Raw genomic sequence first — 25,211 nt, forward strand, 5'->3', positions numbered from 1 at the left:
ATGTCTGAGTCTGTATTGTTACTTTTCTTCATTCGAGAATCTTTCACAAGACCACTGGTTGGAGCTACCTGTAAATTTCCAACTCCCTATATTTTATACTTTAGGAGAAAATGTACACCACCAAAGTTTGGTACTAATTTGCGCCCTCACGATTAAACCATTACGTTTACGAAAAAATGTTTCAAGCCATGTGTATTGATTTCCAAGATCCAATTGATGACGATCTATGTTGCTCATTTACGAACTCAAACTCATTTTTTATGTCATGAGCACGCTATAAAAATTTCAACTTGATCTGTTTTTGTTTTTGAGTCGTCATGTTGATGGACGGACTTGCGGATGGACAGGCAGACAAACAGAAAGGAACTAATTGATTTTATGAACACCTATACCCAAATTTTTTTGGTATCGTCAATATTTCTAAGCGTAACAAACTTGTGGCTAAAATTAGTATACCTTGTTATAAATATATACAGAGAATCTTGATCAGCGATATGAATCTTGCACTTCGGCTTCGGCTGGGCTTTAGGCCGAGACTCATCTAGAGAAGTCTATGATCAACTTCTAGAGATGATTTAAATAAGCTTTGCTTGTAGCTAATTTTGAAAAAAAAATTCTTAGAACTTTTAAGCTATAATCGGCAATGAGATAAATAGGTTTTGGCTTGGCCCACGATCGGACACTAAAAGCTAATAATTTCTATTAACCCGGATCTTGACAATAAAAAAGGCTAGTTTATTGAGCCAATTGTTTTAAAATAACGTCATTACCATTTCGGAAACGTGAGCGTCATCTTATACCGTTCTGTTTTTATATTGAGTGAATACAGTTTTGATGAATTCACTTTTATTAAATTTTGAAATATATTCAAATCACAATCTAGGTATTAAAACCTTTAGGTATTTTTAGATTTTATTGCATAATATTTTTAGCTAATTTATGGTCTTTGTTTTATACATTGTATGTTAATGGTTGCACAAGTTTTAAGTTTAATATAAATTAGCAGATAAAGAAGCTAAAGAAGCAACATCACAGGTACAGATCTAACCCAACAACTTTCTACAACTGCCGTCGACTTAAAAAAAGCAGTAAAGAATCACATCACCAACGAATGGAACACTCGCTGGTCTAACAGTCAGTCTCACTTCCACAAAAGCAGAAACAATGTATGTGAATCAAGACCATACACTCAGAGAAGAGAGAACCAGTGCTATATCACTAGACTGAGAATTGGACATACAGCATTCTCTCATGGACACCTCCTGAGTAAGACCAACCCCAAAACATACCCAGCATGCAACGAACCAGCTGCCGTAAGCCACATCATTGAGACATGCCCAGGACTCATCCAATTCAGAAATCAACACAAAATTCCAACCGACGTTTCAACTACACTCAACAAAAAACGCCATTGCCTTCAAACGATCAAATTGTTAAAATCGATGAAACTAATCTGCTAATATATAAAACCAAATGTTCTCGCCTGTAATTTGTTCACCTATAAGTTTATCCAAACATTGTATTTAAGTGCAGTCGCCAAGGACCTGGGTTGTCAAAGCGACTTTAAATAAACACAATAAAATTTAAAAAATAAAGGTTTTTTTTGTTTACCTCAATTTTTAAAAGCAACCAATTATTAACATTGACGTTGAAGAGGTCAAGAATACGGTCGTTATATCGTCTGACATTTTCCACGGTAGAAGTTAACCAATCAATATAAATTTCAGGAAGAGAAATTTCGGAATTAAATCGCTCAGAGTCAAGAAAGATCGATTTTATTTTTACTGAGACAATTAACTCGAAAATTTTAAATACGTGCCTATTCACAGCTATTTTATTTTATAGGACATTTACCAAGGATAAATAATGTCTTAGACAGAAGTAAGACGATACACAGTTACGAGAATTTTTGACGAGTAATAAATTCAAAAACTTTGTATACGTGCGTATTGACAGATATTTTTATAGAGCAATATTCAAGGTTTTAAAAATTGTTTTAGCTAGAAGGAAGACGATTCATGGTTAAGAGAGTTTTGAATGTTGTGAAAGTAGTTTGTTTTTACAACTAAGGTTATTTAATATTGTAAAACTCGTCCTTAAATTATTGATATTTATTTCGTAGTAGTATATCAAATGCAGATGATGCATTCTCAGATGATCTACTTTAAACAGGGAAATAGATCAACCATCCTGCTAAATGTAGATAAAGAATCTAAAGAAAATTTACAAAAGTTTTTAAAATAAGTTGAAACAGAGATTTCACATCGGAGAAATGACTTACTCAGTGTGTTATTACTTATTTATGATTTTTCATGCTTGAAATGTGTGGTTACTTTCAAATAATTAAAGTTGATTTCCTTAAATAACCAAATTAATCTTCGGTATATTACGAAGATTATAGCAGAAAATATTTTTTTTGATAAAAATTTGTAAAATTAGGGATAAAATCGATCCGTTCGATATTTCAATCGACACGTTTTCACTGAAAATAATATTCATATCAGGACAAGAGTTATTAAGGGATCCACCCTTCCAACTTCCATCTTCTGTGTAGTCTATGTAATGAACCATTCGATCTGTTTCATTTTTTTATCATGGTTAAACAGTATGGTCATGTAGGGGGTGCGATTTGAAATTTCAAAGTTGAGGTAGCTGGGGGTCAAGAGATGAAACCTAAAATTCTCTACGTACCATTTTTGAACTTCTCCCCCGACATCTAAATCGACGTGTTTTCACACAAAACAATAATCACATACAGTCAAGAGTTATTAAAGGTGGGTACTTTTGAAATGATCACACGGTATGTATTTCATTATAAACATGTAGTAAATAATGTCGAATTGCAAAAATCAGAACAAGCGATAGTTTGTTTAAGAACATTTAAAAATGTTACTGATTTTTTTTTTGAACTCATAGGAATTATTTTCTACTTTTTTACTCAGCTAGCTACAAAAGTATGCATTTTAGTTTTTTAGCCTATTGACAACTAGAAGTTGCAACCCTCTAACTGGCGAAAACATTTCGTATTAATTGAAACAAGAAGTGGGCCCGTTATTAGAAGTTCCAATTTATCAATTATTTATTAATATTATGGAATGTTATCTGCGCTTCCACCATCAAAGATTTTGTAGTTATTCGTTTTTCCTGATCAAGATAATCGGACAAACTTATTAAATTATTATATTGTCACCGGTTCTTGATAAGGGTGAGAAGTTCCAATTCATTCCGATTTTTTTGAAAAGGGTCAAAACTACGTTCAAAAATTCCGTTACATAGATTCATAGATACATACCCAGACAATAAAAGCATGTTAAAAAAAAAAGAATTAATCAAAAAGAATTGAATTTAGCTACATATGAACTTAAAAAAAATTGATATACCACTAGGTCGATTTACATCTAGGCATATAAATATCGCGAGTATGAATGAATACATACGTTAAGCAATGCACCTAAGTGAGAGATATTACATACAAGTGTTATTCCCACTCTCTGCAGGCACACAACAGAAGAACTGTTGTATAACTTAAAAGACATCGAAGCCACGATACACTTTTTGCAATTTCTCTTACTTAGATGCATTGCTTAACTCATGTACTCTGTCATACTTGTGATAGTTATATGCCTTGATGTAAATCGAACTAGTGGTATACATAAAAAACACCTTATTATTCTACTCGCAGGAATCGTTATTACTTTTATTTGACGTCAATTTTATCGATGTTTAAAATAAATTAAAAACGAATACGTGTACATATATGTTTTTTAAATCGAATTTATTTATGAATGGTTCTGTATAATTAAAAACGAATACTTGTAGGTACATGTTAAGGATCCTATAAAACATGTCAATAATTTATTATTTATGAATATATTTGTATCGAATTATTAATGATTGCATCGAAAGATTGTCCTACGTGTGATAAGGCTCGTCTGCTAAAATTATAAAATATTCATTTATTCAACATTCACACTTCATTGAAATTCCATTCTTTTGACAATTATTTGAAAGAATAAAAAACAACCGATAATAAATCTTTATACTTTTATAATGTATTCGAAAATAAATGTCGATTAATCATAAGCCAAGAAATCAATCAGTACTGCAAGGGTCAAAAATTATAGGCATTTTTAGGCAGTACTCAATAACAGCTCCGATTTTGATGGTGTTGTTTATAAATATTTCGTTTAATATATTGTTTTTAATTGTTTATATTTTTATTTTTTTCCTCCGGGGGGCAATGTAAATTTCTAGTAAATTTCAGCACGGATTTTATAACTTAATAATAGCTGTGTTTCCAATTAACAGTTTTTAAGTTAATTGTACCGACAGAAACTGATTTTTTGTAGGTAGCCGGTACTACACGCAGGTACATTTTTAATATACATAAACACAATCACTTTGATAACCAACTAAATTAATTTTTGGTTGTCTCTTAGTAAGTCGGTTCTTCCATCTCAAAATAAGTCGATTTAGCTAAATTTACCTTGGTACCAAGTTGCTTTGTTTTGGAGCCAGGCGGCTCTATAGTTGAAGTTTTGAAATCGTTTAGTTTAACTTAATTCCAAATGCAAAATGCTAAAATAAGATATATAGGTTGGCATTGTTCTATGGAACAAAAAAAAAAAAAAAACACATAAAAATTACTTTATCGTCAATTCATTCAAATTAAGAGGTTCTCTATATCTGGAATAGAATAATAGAATGTTTTACTTTTAGTTAAACAGGTAATAAAATAGTTATAAAATTTAAACATGAAAATGTAGTCAAATAAAAGCCGAAATAATTCAATGTTTATTTAAATGTATTTCCATAAAATTTTGGACACTTTTCTCAGCAGGACTTTATGTCGGTTCATTGATAAGTTTTCTGTAGGTTAAATTGTAGTAAAATTTATGATTTTAGGAAACGTGAACAAAATAGTTAAAATTTTATTTTTAGGTATTTGTTTTCCTTAATACGTCATAAGAAGTGAAAAAAAAATTTTAATTATTATTCTAAAAATGTTTTTTTTAAAATGCGTCAATCTAAATAATAAATTTAATTTTGATTCGACCATCAAATAAAATTGAGTAGAACTTATAATTATTCTCAGATTCTATTTTCATTGAGAGAGTTATAGCAGTCCGTGAGCCAAGAATGGAGTGAAAATGGTTTGTTTTTACCAGCGTTTTGGAGGATTCAAGAAGGTAAGTTTTTTTGTAGATTGGCAGAAAAAGCAAAATTATTGACACGTAAACAAAGCAGAAACGTTTCAAGTGTTTGGAGGGTTAAAAAACTGGACTCACTTGTAAACTTGTCATATTTTTACAAATTGTCTTTTAAAGAAAATCGAAGTGCTTCATTTCTTATAACACTACAATATCAGCTTCCAATCTGAATTTTCGCAAGTGCCAAACTTTCCTTTAATGAACAATCATTCAAAAGAATTACAGTAACCTAACGTAAAATAAATACCCCCCCCCCATTCACATTTCTATACACTCGCCTGAAACCGAAACACCTTTCCCAGTTACCAGTGCAGATTTCTGAGACCAAAATTGTGGCTTATATTTCTAAGGCAGAAAAAATATTAGAGAATTAGTTTAGATATCGAAATTGATAAAAACATGCTCTTTATCTCATAAAATTTTGCCCTTCAAAATTAAATTAGAATAAAACATGTACAAAATCATTCTTTAAATTAAAAAAAAAACTTCAGATATATTTTTTATTTTTGTGATTTTTTTTTCATGCACAGTTTGTAGACACAAAGTCTTATTTGGAAACATTAAATACTTACCCGCACTGGTCTCTCAGACCAAAAAATGTACATTTTTTTAAATTTCAAAATACTTAAGTACAAAAGACGGTATAAGATCGATCTTAACCCATCTGATAACCAGATGAGACATATTTTTTATGAAATTTTATTGATTTATAAAAACTCATACTCAACACTCATACTCACTCATAACTATCATAGTTTTTCTATCGACTCCTAGCATGGCTATTTCTAATTAAATTAATTTTAATTAATTTTTTTCATGAACGGTTTTTTTTAGGCACGCACCTATGCCATTATTTTGATAATTAAATTATCTTTCTTCTGATACCAATTTCGATTGGTTGACAGATCGATGTAGGTCTGTTCATACCATAAGTACAGATAAGTCAATATAGGTAACAAATGACTTAAATAAGAAAATGATAATTTAATAAAGAAAAGAATGGTATAGGCTTCCCAAAACTATAATAGGAATATTTAAAAATCAATCAAATTTCATAAAAAATACGTCTCACCTGGTTATCAGACGGGTGAAACCAACCATATACCGTCCCCTAGGCAATTTTATGATGTTCCCCTTCCTCTGATTTATATACCAGAGACCGGCTTTTTTCTTATTGAAACGATTAGATTGATTTCATCAGATATTACAGACTCTCCAGTATAAGGCTAATAAAACAGTACAGGCTAACTTTATGCTTCATCTAATTTAAATGGCCTTTAAGAGAATCAATAATGTTTCACTAAAATAATTAATGATAATTAGAAGTAAAACACTCGAATCAATTTTGTAACATTTTTTTAATCTATAGATATAAATAAGGGTACATAAGTTTTTAAATTTATAATTTTAATTAATAGTATTTTTACAACCTTATATCTTTTTCTCATTAAATTATGATGCTTTTGATACAAGGAACGTTTGTACAGGGACATGTGTTAATAATTGATTAGCAATATTTTGGAAGACAACACTCAATTTTTTACGTAGCTGCGGTGTCATTGCTTTTAATACTTCATTACCATTTTCTCGTAAAAATAAATTTGTTGCTTCAACTAAAACAAAAAAAATGCATAATACTTATTAAATATTTGAAAGACATACTTAAATAATAAATGATAGAAATATTCATAAAAATGTATTATATACTCCAACTTAAAAAAAATTTATTTGAATTTTTTAGGCTATATTTCCCTAAGAGGGAGATCATTTTAAACCTACCAGTTAAAATTCGTTTGGAAATATCTTATGAAATCCAATAAAATTCCTAAAAATTTTTTCTGAATCTTTAATTATATCCTTAATTAAAAAATAGAAATTACATAATATACAATTTTAAAAAATTCGATTACTTGGCTGTTAGTGTTCTTTTAACAAGTAAATATTTCTTGGGTCAACGATCCCAATACTTAAGGTAGTTCACTCGAGAAATAGCTTTTCTTCGGAATTCAATAAAATTGAAATATAAGATTAAAAGTAATTCTATATTTAATAATCAAAAGAATATACCAAGTATAAAAATAAAATACTTTTCTGATTATCTCGAAAACGGTTACTATCATTGTGACTAAAAGGTCACAAAATTTTGGGATACCTTATGTAAAGAATACGTACTTAAAATTCTGTTGTTGTTGAAAACTTTTTTCACTGCCATTTTAGCCATACGTACATTTAAGTCCACATTTAATGTATCCACATGTAAATAATTGAGACCATCATCTCGTAGACTATTACTTACTTTTCCTCTTACAATAGCTGTTGCATCCTCTAAAAAAATAAGAAAGAACATTTTTTAATTTAAAAATTTTTTACTTAAAATATATATTTATAAGAAATGTATTTAACTCTTCAAGGTTTGCAATTGTTTTATTTATTTTTTTTTTTTTGGGCAGAATTTTAGTGGTCAAAACATTAAATATAAATCCAAGGGATTACATTTAGTCACCGCTGACTAAGCCTAATACTATGTTGATGAAACAATACTTTATTGAAAAAATACATTAACCTGAATATTAATTATAAACGTACAATCAAAATTATAAATTACTCATTTGCAACATAAATTTAAACAGAGTGTTCGAGAAAATGTTGCAAATATATATTAAATAAGTTTTTTATTACTAATTATTCTTCATGTCTCCATCTCAGTGTCAAAGGAGTATTGTGTGAAGATATATTCTAATTTTGAGTCAAAGCGGTGTTTGAAAAAAATACTAAGTAAAAAATAAACAAAATGAATAATAAATAAGCTCAAATGTTTGGATCGCAATGGGGAAAAAATATCATCAAAAAAGATACAAGGTTAAAATGCATGTTAAGGGGTAACAATAAAACAATTTATGTTTTTTGTAGATACGATTTTAGAAAACTTCATTTTTTAAGCGAATTTTATAAGTAAGTTTTTGTTAAAACTGTTCTATTCACATTTTTCATTGACGTGAAATCATTCTTTGATTGGCGTGAAACTTTATAATTTTTTTAAGAATCCTCTTAATTGATATGGACAAAAAATTTATAAAGAAAAGCGGTTTTCCATATAAGAATGGTTAAAGTTAGAAATGAAATTCAAGCACTGCGATTATTTGAAATTTTTATATGTTAAAGGTATTCATATTCACATCAAGGTATCTCTGCATCACAAAATGTGCACAGATTTTACCATTCTAAGTGATATTACTGTATGATATATTACAGCTATATCACTTAGAATGGTAAAACCTGTACCCACTTTCTGGGGCAGAGTGTACAGAGGAATTAGAAAAAGTTCGTGGGTGTGAACAATGAAAATTGGGAAAATTATACATTATTTTCGAAAAATAAAAGAACCCAGGGATGTAGAATATGAATCTATAACATATCCAAAGTTAAAGAAACTATAAAGTTTTACGCCAATCAAAGAATGATTTCACGGCAATGAAAAATGTGTATAGAATTGATCCTTAAATTATTTGGTTTATCCAAATCAAAATTTAACAAAGTTTCTGAAAAAAAATTGAATTTTTTAAATAATAATTTAAAAATTTTTTTTCGCAATTATTAGTGACCTAATAATTATTTGCAATTTTTGAAATTCTGGCTTTCTTCCGTTTGAACTGAAACTTGCCTGCTAAAAAATGCTAAATATTACCTGCTTATCGTGGCAATTTTTACCTGGTTGGGTTTGAAATAAAAAGGGATCAACTTGCGAATTGATAGTATTTTTTACCTCGAAACTTTCTAATAATAAACAATTCGAATAACTAGGTACCTATTCATATAATGTATGACAAGGCTGCCAAGTGCAGCCTGTATACTAATAATTGTAATTGCTTATTATCTAACATTATTTAGAAAAGAATATAATAATAAATCGTTAATATTTTCAAATAAAATTGCATAATATTAATTATTATTCATTAATATAAGTAGTACACAATATATTATTATATTTGCATGCGATTCTTTAGTTTATCTTTATACAATTGGCGTATATCTGCGATTATTAAATTTTCAATATTTATTATATTCGTTTACCTACAGGTATTTAATGACCTATATGAGCAGATATGAGTTATAGGACCTTAATACTGTAATAATAATACAGAATGTTCCAAAAGTCAGCGACCCATTCAAAATGATTTGAAGCAATTTTAATAATTTGACTGACTTCAAAATCTTGAAGCGTAGGAGATTTTCAATTCATATTAGTTTAAATTTGCTTTTATCTGAACGCCAGGAAGTGTTAATTGATTTTATCGAATGTGTTTAAATGATATTTTTCATTATCTCGTAGCATCTAAATGGCAGAATAAATTTTATTTACTGAGATAACGTTTTTTTAACGTAATTTATCGTTATTAATTTTTTTAATGTAATATATCGTCTGATAACGAAATAACGGCGATTGGATATAACGTGAAAATAAATAATACTACATGCATAAAAACGAATACAACAAATCCTTTCGTTTTCGATTAGGTAAACATAAATTTAATCGCGATGTGTATCCATCTATGAATCGAAAATTTTAAAATCCATAGCTTTGCTATAAGACTTTGTTCAAAAACCATTGATTTCGATATACATTTCGATATGTTATTTGACTCGAAAGATTAAGGCTAGCTTGATTTGAAGAAAATTTTCTTTCTGAGATAGATGGAGGCTTATTACGGCTACACATTTCAAAATCATTTTCGTAATGTGCAGGATGTCAAAAAACACGAAAAGTATCAAAGTTGTTTTTTTTTTTAAATGGAAAACTCTGTTCTACGGTCAAAATAAAAGTGAGCTTCGTTAGGGTTTACCCCACTTAAAATTATCAAAGCTTATCTTCAAAGCCACTTCAACTTGCAGTCTATAATTGAATTACGTATATTGATTATGGCCACGCATAACTTTTCACAGAATTGTCCGATTTTGAGATTTCTTTTTTAATTAGATAGGTTATGTTTTGAAGTTGCTCCCATAGGTATAAATTTGGAAAAAAAATTCCTTCTCTAAGGATGGGTACATAGAGGTTATTTATTGTTCAAAGTTTTAATATTGAGTTGTGTATTACAAAAACTTAATAAAAAGTAAAATTTTTTGTAAAAAATAGATCCGACGAAAAATGTACTAAAAAGTAAAAAAAAATTTAAATATACTACCGACTCAAATCAATAATTTTCTTGCTAACCATATATTTAGTTAAAGTTCTTGCTATCCATATATTTAGTTTTTTTTTTCTATTTTTGTACATTTTTCGGTTCTACTTTTTGCAACAACAAAATATGACTAAAAATATTGAAAAGTTCCCTCTTTTAATTAATTCCTAGGAACATACTGCTAATCAGGTTAAATAAATTACAGTATTCCAATCCATATCGGTGATCTAAAATCTGATATCTAAATCTTATTTTTAAAACTTACTTTCCTTTTTAAAAAAATGTTTAATTAGTAATAATGGAATCATTTATCCAGGGTCATTTGCGTAACCCGTATTATTAAAATCATATGAGTAATTGTTTTTACCAAGATTGTATGCCCATAATAAATTAAAAATGGTAAGTAGCAACACAATTACAATTTAAATCAATTATTATTTTTTGGCTGTAAACCATTGCCACATTGGGGAAAAAACACGCGGGCTAGTTCGCTGAATGATAAAAACGGGTACTAGATCAAAATTACGGTTATAAATAGTAACGCATACCAAGCAATTTTAATTTTAACGTACCAAATGATCCATGAAAAGTTCCATTCCCACTTGCTGGTAAAATAATTAATACACCAGTACTAGCATATTTTGCTAAAATTTTCATATATGGAATTTTAATAACTGCTTCAAATGGTTTACCATTTTCACTTAGCCTGTGTAGAAATAATATAATCATTAATTAAAATGTTTAAATATGATTCTTAGATTGACTTACTTTAATTTAGTTACTGTAAAATTACTAGCACCATAAATATCCATTTCAGTTAATGATACTCGATATCCATTTGGACCAGTAGTTAATGATAAGGACAATTCATCCATTTGAAATGGTTCCACTGATGGCAGCTCAATTTCTGGTATTCCATTTGCTAAATATGGTTTTAAATGATGTAACGCTTTGATATAACAATCTATTAATTTTGGATCCTCTTCGTGGCATTGCTTCACATATGGGGCTGTAATAAAAATGAAAACTGTGTTAAGAAATTTCTTACAATATCATAACTGGATGACGGTTGGATGAAAAATAAGGTGAATTGCCACTGTTGAAAAGCAGGATTAAGACACTATTTGGGTTGCAACTTAAATAATAAATTGTACAGGCTATATTTATTCCAAAAAAAACTAGAAACATTTTTTTTAAATATTATATATCAGACATTTTTTATTACAGATTTGAATATTCTGGACAATATCAACGAGCTTAACTTCAGCAAATGAAAATATGATCCAAAAATAGGGGATTTAAAATGTAATTTTAGAATATGAAAGAAGATTACGAAGTTATTAAATGATTATTTCGTTTTATCGTCATCAAATTCTATACGATAACGTCATCAAATTCCTAAAAAATAGTCACATATTCCGTATAACATTTAAATTTTTCCTTTATTAATAATCTACCATTTTCGTTCCATGTTAAGCCCTTAGAGGGAAATTTTAATGAATAATTTAATTTTACTAATTGATTAAATCAATTAAGTTACATTAAGTCATATGTTTAATTTGTATATAGAGTGATTTCTTAAAAGTTTCCACTTTTATTGATTTTTAACACCAAAAAAATTTTTAATTTTTAAACAGGCATTTAAATCCTTGTCGATATTTAATCACTTTTGCCAAACAGTTTTTTCCCTGTATTTTTCCTAAAATATTTAGCAGCAGTAAGAGTAAATTTGATGTCGAAAACAATGTTGTCTAAGAAGAAACCTTTTCTATCAAAAGTTACTTGTTTTATACAAAGAATAAGAATTTTTTATAAAATTAGGTGTTTCTATTTAATAACCAAAGTTGATCTCTGGTTATAAAAACGGGCACGTATAAAAAACTAAATTTTCTATTTTCATTTCCTCAAAACATGAGAAGGTACGTTTCCTGTTTATTAAGAGGAATACTTCTTGAACAGTTACCTTATATGGATTACCTATTTTTGTTTGTTTTATTACGTTTTAGTGCAGGTGCTGGAAGAGGTTTGTAACCTTTATGGCGCGTTTTATATAAGACTCTATGTTTTTTGTCCCGTATGGTGGATTTTCGATTTTATTTTCAACACTTTTTCCGATTAAAAATGCTAATTTTCTAAAACTTCTACTGGCACCTGAACTATTAATGAATGTCATTTTTAATAACTAAACTTGCAAAATAGCATCAATGTTTTTTTTTACAATAAGACTATCAACAAGCACAGGATTGATTATTATCATTTAAGAAATACTATACCAATTTTTCGATTTGGATCTATGTTTTTAAGTCATAAATGGCATTCAAATAAAGCAAGTACATAATAATACAATTTTAACAATTTTAAATGACTTTCTAATACGTATGATTCGATGCGTGTACACATGATGACGGTGAAAGTTACCAATGTTTAGCGACTGACTTAACAATAAGTAAGTGTTTATAAGTACCTGCTGTACTTATTATATTAGTAACATGTAAGTTTAGTAAAATGTTATTAATGCCATTAAAATTATTTCAATTTTGGATCGAAAAGATCAATTTTTCAATTAATTATTCAAACTATAATAAAGATCAATTTTTTAATTAATATATTTTAATTAATTGTTTTATATAAATTAAGAATAATGTGAAGAATTGTTTGACAATTTCCTGATTAAAATGTTAAATATTTTTCCTTAAAATAATTTTACATTAAAAATGTTAATAGTTTTTTGGTTTTAGGGTTCCGTATAATAATTAAGATGAACCTAAAACAAACTGTCTAAAGATTAGAAAAATAATTTTGTAAAAATTTGTTTTTCAAAATGTTTTTTTTTTAAAACACACTATTTTAGTGAAACAAAATAGCTTGCAGGGCCACAAATTACTTATTTTAATTACAAAGTATGTTTCTTTATGGCTATGTACTTATTCACGGATAAAAAATAATGAAAAGTGTCGTGGACGCTCAACACGAACTATGTCTCTATCGTTAGAAATTAAGTATAATTAAATAACTAGAACAATGGAGGAATGTTAATAAAATCTTTTTTAATAATTTATACCATCTATGACTTGCAATCAGAGGTTGCCAAATCGAAGATCAAAATCTAAAAAGATCAAAAAGTAGAATTTTAAACAAAATCTATTGATGTGAATAGGTTTTGATACGACTACCGTCCTCATGAGGAGCGAGACATGTTAACATACACCACCACGGCTTCGTTGAATGAACTATTAATATTTCAAGAAAATAGTTTATAAAGTTTATAAAAAAAAATGTTGGTCGGACACTTTTTTTGGTCCAGCCTTCCGCCGAACGTATGAGTACCTAAGAAACATAGTTATTTTATAACATCTATTTAGATATAAATTTCGATTTTTGCCCCAATTTCCTTGATTTTCGATTTTCTAGATCACTGATCTAGGAAATTGGGGTAAAAATCGAAATTAATTTCGATATATCCTAGAGTTCTCATTTAGATGTTAAAATTTCAGAAACATCTCTTGCTTTGCTCTCTTCGGATAAAGGGAGTGTTGCTGAGCGGACATAAAATAACTGTGACTCATTAATGTAGGAGCTCACAGATATATCACGCAGGCAAAATATTTTGATAACCAATTAAGGCCATGACTAAAAATAATAAATTTTCAGTGCGATACTTCTATTTACTTCTGTATTCAATCAATCAGCCAATCATCGTGATATCAAATTACGGCAAATTTCATGGTTAAATAAAATAGAGATTGCGATGTTTGTTTGAACTGATAACCGAAATATTGGGTGTCAAAAAAAAATATGAGGCTTGTAGATTTTTGTAGCCGAAAAGTTTTTAGGAATCCGTATTAGTAGTTTTATAATTTTTCTAAGAACTAAAATTTTCTAAGCGGTCTAGAAGAATGTATACGCCTGATTGATCGAAATCGAACTTAATTATTAGAATAAGAGTTATTTTTCTAACTTATTTTTAATGTTCTTAAATACTTTTTTTGTAATTTTACTATGAAAGATGTTAAAAATAATTTACTTAATCCAGTTAAAAATACAATTTATATATAATTCACTTAAATATACAATTTATACAAGTTTCTCAAATTAATTGTTTATTTATTTTAAGATGGTAAAAAAAATTTGGGAAAATTTATGAATTTTGTTTTAGAGTTTTACTTTTGATAATAACAAAATTTCTATCATAGTTATCTTCTATTTTCAAGCAATTTCATGTAACATTTCGATTCAAAATTAATTGTCTTCGCCATTCTAAAACCATGTTTATAGTTTATATATTATATATTCATACACCTGAACAGTATTAAATAACAGAGTAAATAATAATATTTGCTAATAAATTTATGTCAATAATATATTTATATAAATTATTATAATAATTATTCAAATTAAATATTAGATCTGCAATAGTTACAACATACAACAGAATACAATAGTTTATTATACCTATATTACTTGGCTATCTTAAACATATTATAAAATGTATTTATTTAATAATTATTCACTAATTTAATTATTGTTAATATTAGACTTGGAAAATTAGTCATTTTCTTACGATTTACATTAACATCTGAAATGATTAGATAATTTACCAGGTGTTGTGAGAATACGGATCCCGGAAATTCATTTCTAGAAATTAAAAACTAGGCTTTGAGAAACTGCTCATCTGAGAATTTAACGAAAATCGTTTAACTGACAGAAATGAGTTTTACTGGCATTTTGTGGTTAAAATAGTAAATACTTGAACTACATATTTGATCTACACCATTTTTCTATAATTTCTTCTTTCTATTCCTCAGTGGATATAGTCTATGATATTACAAACAAACACATACATAATATATGTAACGTATAAATTTATGATTATTATTTTTAATATATATAATGCCTGTATACATACTATATAAAATGTTTTTCTACATGGGTTACTATTATCTGTATATCATTACATTTTTCCAGTATATTTTGACAAAGTCCACAATACCTTAATCTTAGTTTCAATATATTTGTGCTCTTTATATATTTATACAACCGTTCCCAATCAAACAAATCAAAATTTACAATTGACAAAAGAAATTTTGCAAAGTGCAAATAAAATAATTGCACAATATAAATATAATAAAAGAACAAATCAATACAAACTGAAGGTGATCACTAAATAATAATAAAGAAATAATAAATATTTATCTCCTTAATTACTTTTGTTTACACAATTAATTACGAAATTATATGCATTTCTATAAACGACTCTTTATGTATGGAGAACAGTTAACTAAAATTTCCCATACAAACAAAAGCATCAAACCTTGAGGTTTATTTCTTACTTACATTTCATTTAAACTCAATTGAGATAGGTTGCAAAGGTATTTAAAAAAGTACTAGTCACAGTTTTATAAAAATTAAAAAATTGTGGTGAGTTGGCAAATTTTTCATGGTGGAGGTGCGAAAAGGAAATTTTGTGTCACGTGACATAAGGTTGTATCAAGATTGATATGTCATATCAATGAACACATGTAATCAATATTTGGAAAAAATAAATAATCGTATTATTTTCTATTGTGATATTTCTTTAGAAACATTAATTTTTAATAGTTAAAAATACAATAAAAAGGTTATAAGAAATCAGTGCTCGATTTCAAGCGGAATTGAAAAAGCGTTTTGGTACCCATCTTGAGAAAAATGAAATAAATGTAGTTTAAATGTAAAAATAATGGCAAGTGGACTAATTGGTCTTCTCGCCCTTATATCAAAGATATTATTTTCAAACCAATAATTTGAAATACTCCTACAGGCGGCTACAGTTTTGTCACATCTATTGCTGGTAATCAATAGTACTGTAAATAATTATCTTGTAATATTTTGAGGTAATAAAACTGTGAGTAGCAAAACTTCATGATAGGGAGAAGCCTTTTATTGTTAGTTTTCAGATATTTTCAAATTAAACAATAGAATATCTCGTAAAAATCGATATTCCTAATAGTAACGAAAATATGAACGTGTCTGCATCTTAAATGCGACATACTGTATTTAAAAGATTATGATTTTAGGATCCATATAAAAGAAGCGCAAGTCCCCGATTCTTCCACCCTTACAGAGTACATTCTCAATGCCTCAATATATTATAAATTCTAACTGCAGTTTTATATATTTTATACATCTCCTGCGTGACAAAATTTTACACTGACTAAACGTAATTTGGTAAAATAGAAAACTGTTAGAAGTTATTCCGATAAAAAGTTTTAATTTTTTTCTATTTAAGACTTAATAAAGGTACTACCAAACATTGAAATAATAATTAGTTACATGTAGTTGTAAGAAAATGTGGGAACTAAAAATGCAACCAAATATCTTTTTGAAAGGAATTGCAATTTAAAAGTGACTAATCTAAATGTGTAGTGTCATTACTCTTACAATTAAATGCTATACATACAGTGTGTAACATAGAAAATGTATGGAATATTTTAAATTTCTTAATATTTTCATTTTTTATTTATTTAATAGAATTTTCTGATTTTTTTTTTTTTTTTTCATTTGACTCACCTATTTCAGTTTGATGGAGATATTTTTCTATATATAATTCTGTCATTTCCAATATTTCTACTGACTATACAATTTTTTAATGCTTGGTAATGTTCTTAAGGCTTATTTAATTTATATAATGAAATATAGGTAAGATTTTGTAGTAAAATGATCCGTTTAAGTTTTTTAAATCTTGATGAATTTTATCATACGAATATTCTTAACAACGAGTGCAATTTTAAAAAAAATTGAAAGAAAATAGCAAAGACTGAAAAAAATAATTCGTCGTTGGACAAAAGATAGCAAACAACCTATCTACGGTGGCCATAGAAAAGATACCGCATGCTTTTACTGCAGACTGCCTATTTGGTTTCTTTACTGTTTGCCAGAAGTCATTATAAGGTAAGCGATTCAACCCTGTGCTTAGATGTATCCCCATTCGACAACCTTCATAACCATATTGGAATCAGTTCGTCCATTTCACGATGTTAACAGTCAACTTGAGATCAAAAATTTGCTAATGGTGACTGTATTATTACACTCCAAAATTCAATTAGATACAGAAAGGTTTTAAATTCAATCACGCCAAGTTTTTTTTTTAATGTAAAAATTCAAGAAGCAAATAGTCGAGACATCTTTACAAAAAAACATTTGTACCTGCATTCAAGACATCCTTGGTAAGGTCAATAAACAAATGAAAAAAGATTTGTACTTAAATTAGTTAGTTTGTAAAACAGCAAAGATTTTTAAATACGCATTAAATACATAATTTTATTAAAATGCTAGAAGGTAAATCAATTCCATAACTCCTAAAAGCTTAAGCCTCTACCATACTGCCGCGAAGTAGCACAAAGTCGGGCGATACTTTTGGTGTCTCGCCTGTCGTTACCTCGCCTTTTCCGACTTCAGGCAAGTATCATCTCCACATTCTTGTGATTACGTGTGAAGCTCATAAACTTTTGTGGTTTGTTATAATGCACAGAGAGCTACCGCAGGAGCAGCTGTTGGCACTTCGGGCTCAGAAAAAGCCATGAGACACTTGAGAAGTAAAACAAAAAAGTGGTGGTGAGTGCTTCACTTCGGCTAACTTTGGTGAATATTCTCGGCGAGGATCTTCTGCGAGAGTATGGATGGAGGACTATTCGTGTGTCTAGTCGTTCCTATGACACAATGTACAAATAAATATAGAAATATGTTGAAACTTATGCGCATCTAGTAAACCAAAGCATTTTAAAAATAACAATTATTTTTATTGTTTATCTAAACATCAACAATAATAATATAGTAGAGTCTACATAATCGGAACTTCATAAAAACCGAGCGTTTTCCGAATACTGTATTTGTTCCGATTACTTGCATTGTATAGAAAATATCATTATAAACAAAGTCGTTATTGGAATGTATGTATTTAAGCGAGACTGTATACACAGCATTTAACAAGTGTCATTGTTATAAAATGAATCATATATTAGATGTATAAACAAACAAGCAATGCAATTTTTGATAGATTGATAGATCCATGTGTGCTAAGTGCAGGCGGATGAAAAGTGTTTCGATTACTGGGCGTTTGCGAATATCCAGTTTTCCGAGACTCTACTGTACGTTATAGATTTTGTTTATAAATAAAATTTTTCATTGATTATTTATTTAATAAATATGTATTTATTATATTAAATAAATAATTAATTAATATTCTAATCATTAACAACAGTAACTGTTGTAAATAACAATGAAAATTTCAATATATAAATGAAATAAGTAATCATGTTACTTAATCAATTAATACTTTAGTGAACACATGTATCTATTTCTTTATAAATATGTTTATGCAACAAGGATGACCCCGACCCACACGATAATATTATTATGTTACAATCCATTGCCTGCAACATGCTGTAACTACTACAAGAGATTAATCACTTCTTTGAAATGCAAATTAAAAATTCAGCTTGTAGCGAATGCGCTATGATTCGAGGAATATAAGTCGTGTATTTTTTCACGAATCGTTAATAAATTAATCGTTGAAAAATTCAACATGTTAGATATCGGAAAGTTTAGACAGCGCAAAGCAAAAAGAACATTCCGTAATGTCACCGATTTTTATTTTACGTTGACTTGTAATTCAACCATCATTTTTTGTTATTAGTTTACATTTTCATGCGCGTTACCTCTTATTATAATTAATATACAATGCTTTAAAATTTTGTGTTCAAAAATACGCTGTTCGAATTTGTGTGCAAAGTATTATAAATGAAATACGATATAGGTGATAAGAAGAAGTATGTTTATTGAGCGAGGGATCTAGTAAATTATATCTAGTTTATGGTTTTTATAACTAATAAAAATATACTCAAGTATAGGTAGTGTGGACTAAAAAGTATAAAATAATTTTTAACTTCCCAGAGGAAGTTAATGTAATGGGGCCGTTTTTGAAAAAACCTAGTTTTACATTTTTCCGCGGTTTCAAGGCCGCAATATCCGAATCAAACCTTTTCAATGTGATGTCTGTGTGTGTGTGTGTGTGTGTGTGTGTGTGTGTGTGTGTGTGTGTGTGTGTGTGTGTGTGTACGTATGTGCGTATGTTCGTTCGGATTGTTTCGCCTCGATTATCTCGCTAACCAGTTATGACATTAACACGTGAGTGGGCTTATTCGACGCGAAATCGCGTATTTAAGAACTGAAAGAGTTTTAGAATTAGTTGAGCCGTTTTTTAATGGTAATAAAAAAACCGGAAAAAAATGAATAGACAGAATCTGAAAGGTGGGTAAAACACATCATCGTGTTTCGTCATTCGAAGAATAATCAATGAAGGCAGGCTAAAAAGACCTTTTTTTAATGTTTTTCCCCCTCTGGGAAGCTAGTCGTGTGGACTACAGGGGTCGGACTTACACGACTGCAGTACCACACTGACTATGTACTGCCAATTTATTCTTTACGATGTTGAATATACTTTTAAAAGAGTTGGGTGTTTCTTACAAGCTGAGGTGTTTTAAAATGTTATTTGAACATTGTTACTTTCGTATTTTGGAGAATAGCAGCATAAGCTTTTAGGTTAAGCTCTCTTAAAAAATCCAAAAAGGCTCAAAAATCAAAAAAAAAAAATACAGCTTCCAAAGACTATTTTAATATTCGTAATTTGAAGTTTCAGGGTACAATAACAAAAATTCGAAGAAGTTTTCTTATATATTACACTTTTTTCTTAATATCAGTTGATGATATATCCTATATGTAAGTGCAACGTCAAAAGTGCCAACTTATATTTCACTTTATTGAGAAGATGTGTTTAAATTTTTCTGCTCCGATTCTACTGAATTTTAGGAATTCATTCATTTTATAAAATTCCAGCCACCTATGGAAAATTTCTTTGGAATTTGACCATTTTTAAAATCATATTTGAATGAATTACATTTAATTCGTAAATATAAAAAAATGTAGAAAAAAAATATAATAATTTTCGTAGAATCATCTATAAGGAAGGGAAGGTCCTTAACTTCTTAATCTACTTCAAGTTTTGAAACACGTTATTTTATGTTTTATCTATATTTGATGTTGAACTAAAATTTTTTACAAAGAAAATCAACATACAAAAATAGTGAATTTTTAAATAAGGTTAACGAGTTCTTTTAAAGTACTCGTAAAATAGTTAAAACATAAAGTAAAAAGAATGTTAAATAATTATAATTTCGTAATAATTATATAAAAAATTTGTTCTATGCAATTATAATCATAATTACAATTATAATATTTATTATTTTATTTTTTAATTGTTCGTTAATCAAATGCACTTTATATTGTATTTATTTCATAAAATGATTTATCTGGAGGAAATTAAATTCAGATATTTTGTATACTAAAAATTCAATTTCTAGGACATTCAATCTTAGAATTTTCCAATGAAAATAAATTCTTTTCTTATTTCACTTTCATTAATATTTATCTTTTTACCTGATCAAAATAATTACGTTCTATACTTTTTCGAAAATATATCTATTGTAAATAATTGTCAACACTTTTTCCAGTGGGAAGCTTTTACTCAATTTACTCTATATATGTGTCGAAATTTTGTCCAATCTAAGACCCACGTAAGTGATATGTCGTTTTATCCTCGAAAATCAAATTTTGGATTGCTCTTGGATTGATCTGGTCCGACCCAATTAGTGGTGCGTATTTTTTAATGAATGATGCCAGAAATACACGAAACCAATACTATAATCTTAAAGGTATATTCCAGTATAGGGTACTTTCGGTAGTGAAAACTAAATTATGAAATTTGATAAAAATTATTGTTGAAATATGCTTGAATATTCTGATTTTGAGTCATAAAAGCACATCATTGTTTTATTATATTCAAATTAAAAATCGTATTTTTTAAACTGTATATCATGTGACCTAAAAAACGGGCGAGTCCTGATACAATGTCATAAAGGCAAAAACTGTCAGTTCAGTGTTAACATCTGGGTACATGTCTGTCAAATTTAACCGTGTTCTTTCATCAGTGCATTTCATTTGCACCTATTATAAAAATGCAAATAATAACCACTAAGGGCCTGATAAAACAGAAGGTAAAAACTGATGAAAGTGAAAGTATTGATAGTTGATACAGTGACAAGTGCGGTAGAAGATTTTTTGACAGAATCAAAAAAAAAAAGGAAAATTTCTAATGTCAATACTAAAGAAATGAAAATGATTTGTTTGGAAAAAAAATTAATATGCTCTCATTACGATACCTAATGTGTAGTAAAAAAGACAATGATTGCGAAGAATTTTTGAAACAGATAGCACATTTTTTTAATGACATAAATATTAGAAACGCAGAAAGAGAGAATCAACAACCAAAAATCAACATAGAAGTGGATTGTGGTATGAGTTCCGCTATGGGGTGATTTACTGCTTCGAAATGTTTTGAAGTAATGACTGTTGATTTTACCAATATTACGTCACCAAAACGGATGACAACGTTTTTGACGGAATAAAAAAGGTTTAAAATTTAGTTTTAGGACAAGAAAGCGTGTTAATTTTGCCAGAATATAATTTTTTGTGGCTTTTTGTTATCAAAATCAACATTTTGAAGTACTTTTTCAAACATATTGGAATACCCTATTATATTCAGGCATAATGAAAAGTCATAGAAAATTACCTGGAACGAATCAAATTGCTGCTAACCCTATAGGTTATTGACATTAATGTTTTTCAAATGCAAGACTCTATTTTAGGAATCAAAAGAAATAGTAGTTATTTTAATCATAGATTGAATGAACCGAAAAGGATAAAAAATATCAACAGGTTTTACTAATGTATCAAAACATTGTTTAGTAAAATTATATTCAGTGTCACTCTTTACACTTATTAAATATAATGATGCAATTGGTTGCATAATTAGCTTTATTCTTTGCTTTTTACTGACTAAGAAATTTATATCCTTTGTCCTAAAAAGTATCTTCGAACAAAAGTACTAAAACACCAATTCTTAACAAACAGTAATATGAGACACATAATATATTGCCTACTTACATACACGGTAAGAAATTTATGGCTTTTATTACAATGCTGGTATGGTATATCGATAGATACTCAAAAAGTATCTGATAATACTCTATATGATATTGCCGTAAAATCCATAATTATGGTGTTATTAACAACACTGTACAGTATAAAAACCATTCTAGTACAGTATTACGTTCACAACTATACTTACATAGTGATATCGACAAAAAAAATTTTTACCGTGTAGTTAACGAAAATTATTTGCTTTAGATTTCAAATGCTGACTCTTAACTTCGCAGAAACGGGAGACAGAACTCATTACAATAATAGAGACAATATCGAGACCGAACTGTTTAAAAAACTAGCCGGGACTTACTCGAGATCATAATATTCGAGACAAAACCGTGTAAATTACCTAATCAAGGAGAATCTAATTTAAAAAGCCGATATAAATTTAAATTGCCTTTTTGTGTTAGAGACGAGGGTAAAACGAGAGTAAAATAATTTTATGCGAACGAGGAGATTAAGGTCTCCTTGTCTCGTCTCGTGTGAAGCCCTATTAAAAATATTAACTAAGCTTTTCCGAATTGTAGCATGTAAAACCGGAAGGTTGGAAGGCTCTACTAAGTGATACTCTATGTGATGTCTGTCTTTCATGTGTTATTTTTAAGCAACGAAAATTTTAAGTGATTATTTTCTCAAAGAGTTATTTTCTCATGGTGTCGATAAATTTTTAAAAACTGTACCTTTCTTTATCACCCGACTTTCAAGGAGTGGTTATTTTTTTCGCTAGGAGTGGTGATTGTTTTATAAATTTCTTTATTCCTTCGTATCTTCCATACGGCTCAATGGATTTCGGAAATAAGGGTATCGTTTTATTCGTCTTAAAAATCGAAGGGTCCTTAGATAGAGGTGTTCTTTAGATAGAAAAATCGACAAAATATCAAATTTTTGGTACGAATAGGGTTTTCAAAATAAAAGAAATTAAGATGGGATAACAAAAATATACCTATATAAGTTAATAGGTTGGCTGATAAGTCCCCGGTCTGACACATATATGGCGTCGCTAGTATTAAATGCATATTATTTTTATATAGTACCAACCTTCAAATGATTCGTGTCAAAATTTGACGTCTGTAAGTCAATTAGTTTGTGAGATAGAGCGTCTTTTGTGAAGCAACTTGTGTTATTGTGAAAAAAATGGAAAAAAAGGAATTTCGTGTTTTGATAAAATACTGTTTTCTGAAGGGAAAAAATACAGTGGAAGCAAAAACTTGGCTTGATAATGAGTTTCCGGACTCTGTATTTTTTCCCTTCAGAAAACAGTATTTTATCAAAACACGAAATTCCATTTTTTCCATTTTTTTCACAATAACACAAGTTGCTTCACAAAAGACGCTCTATCTCACAAACTAATTGACTTACAGACGTCAAATTTTGACACGAATCATTTGAAGGTTGGTACTATATAAAAATAATATGCATTTAATACTAGCGACGCCATATATGTGTCAGACCGGGGACTTATCATGTTATGTTTAAAATAAGAAATAATAAATTGGTTTTAAAAGTTTTAATAAATTATAATAAAAGGGTTTTTTTAGTGCCGGGACACTAATAAGTCTAAAATAAAATAAATAATAAAAAAATGAAAAAGCCGGAGTGAGTTAAATAACATCTGAAAAGAAAGAAACAAGCCCAGTAGTTTACATACTTTAAAAAATTGGTCCCAACTATTAAAATCATTAGAAAAACTTCTTGGCTTGTTTCATTCTTTTCAGATTTTATTTAACGCAGAAAAAAAAAGGGCTTACAGTAAATAGTACAAATAATGTTTATAAAAGTTTGTAATGTATTTCTATATAGGTACTTATCTAAGGGAGATTTGGCAAAACCGTCCTGCCATTTAAATCGTACATCTTTCTAGATTTTTCACTGAATAATATTTTTTATTATACCTAATAATAACACTCAACCATTCTCCAATGAAATCTTCAACTGTCCCAAATTGTTTAACGGTATCTATTATAAATGATCTGTGTCGAAAAAATATATTATTTTGGGAAATACAGAAGTGGCATGATTTGATTGACGTTACAGCTTAGTTATATCTTCCTTATGTAATAAATTTTTTATAAACTCTATTTTTTAATTATCTAATATCAATTATGAACAGACACCTGGATATTTTTGCAATAGCAAATATTTCATTTCAGGAAAAATTTGTTAACCCGGCTTTGTAACTTAAACCTTAATCATGTTACAAAACCGGCTACAAACAAAAAAATTATTTCAACTAGTTGGGAAATAATTTTCCGAAAACTTTTTTAATATCAATTTGCTATAATTTTTATTTCTAAAATTATCCTTTAATATAAATTTAAAATATTCGCAGAAAACCACATTTCAATATTTTATTATAATTATACAAAATCTCAATAGACTAACTGTATGATTTTTCAACTTATTTCATGGTAGAAATATAAGGATCCTATTCATCTCGAAATAACAATTGAAGAAAAATTAAAAGCTATATTGATTTGTGTTTCCCATTTTAATTTGGAATATATACAATAAAATAAATTAATTAATTAGTGAAATTATAAAAAAAATTAATAAGCAAATACTTACGAATTTCTGTCGAAGAAATTTTTGTAATAAATACACACAAACATAAAAAATTAAATTTAAGGAGCATTTTTGAAAGATAAAAACCTCAAAAAAACAGAAGTAAAACAAAAAAATTATAAAACCAGCCACCCAAAAATTATTAAACTTTTATGGGTAGGTTTTCGTTGTTACAATGGTTGTT

At 28.4% G+C, this 25,211-nt stretch overlaps 1 protein-coding gene across 1 annotated transcript; it reads right to left on the reverse strand.

Moving 5' to 3' along the window:
• Window positions 1-6,609: 6,609 nt before the first annotated feature.
• Window positions 6,610-25,058, reverse strand: LOC123291745 (the record flags this gene model as incomplete). Its single annotated transcript, XM_044872150.1, has 5 exons — window positions 6,610-6,823; window positions 7,383-7,535; window positions 10,963-11,096; window positions 11,159-11,399; window positions 25,031-25,058. Coding segments are annotated over 5 exons (717 nt in total), but the record flags the coding sequence as incomplete, so codon positions are not given.
• Window positions 25,059-25,211: the final 153 nt, after the last annotated feature.

This window comes from Chrysoperla carnea, chromosome 1 (genome assembly GCF_905475395.1).
Source record: "Chrysoperla carnea chromosome 1, inChrCarn1.1, whole genome shotgun sequence".
In the NCBI taxonomy this organism is placed as follows: Eukaryota; Metazoa; Arthropoda; class Insecta; order Neuroptera; family Chrysopidae; genus Chrysoperla; species Chrysoperla carnea.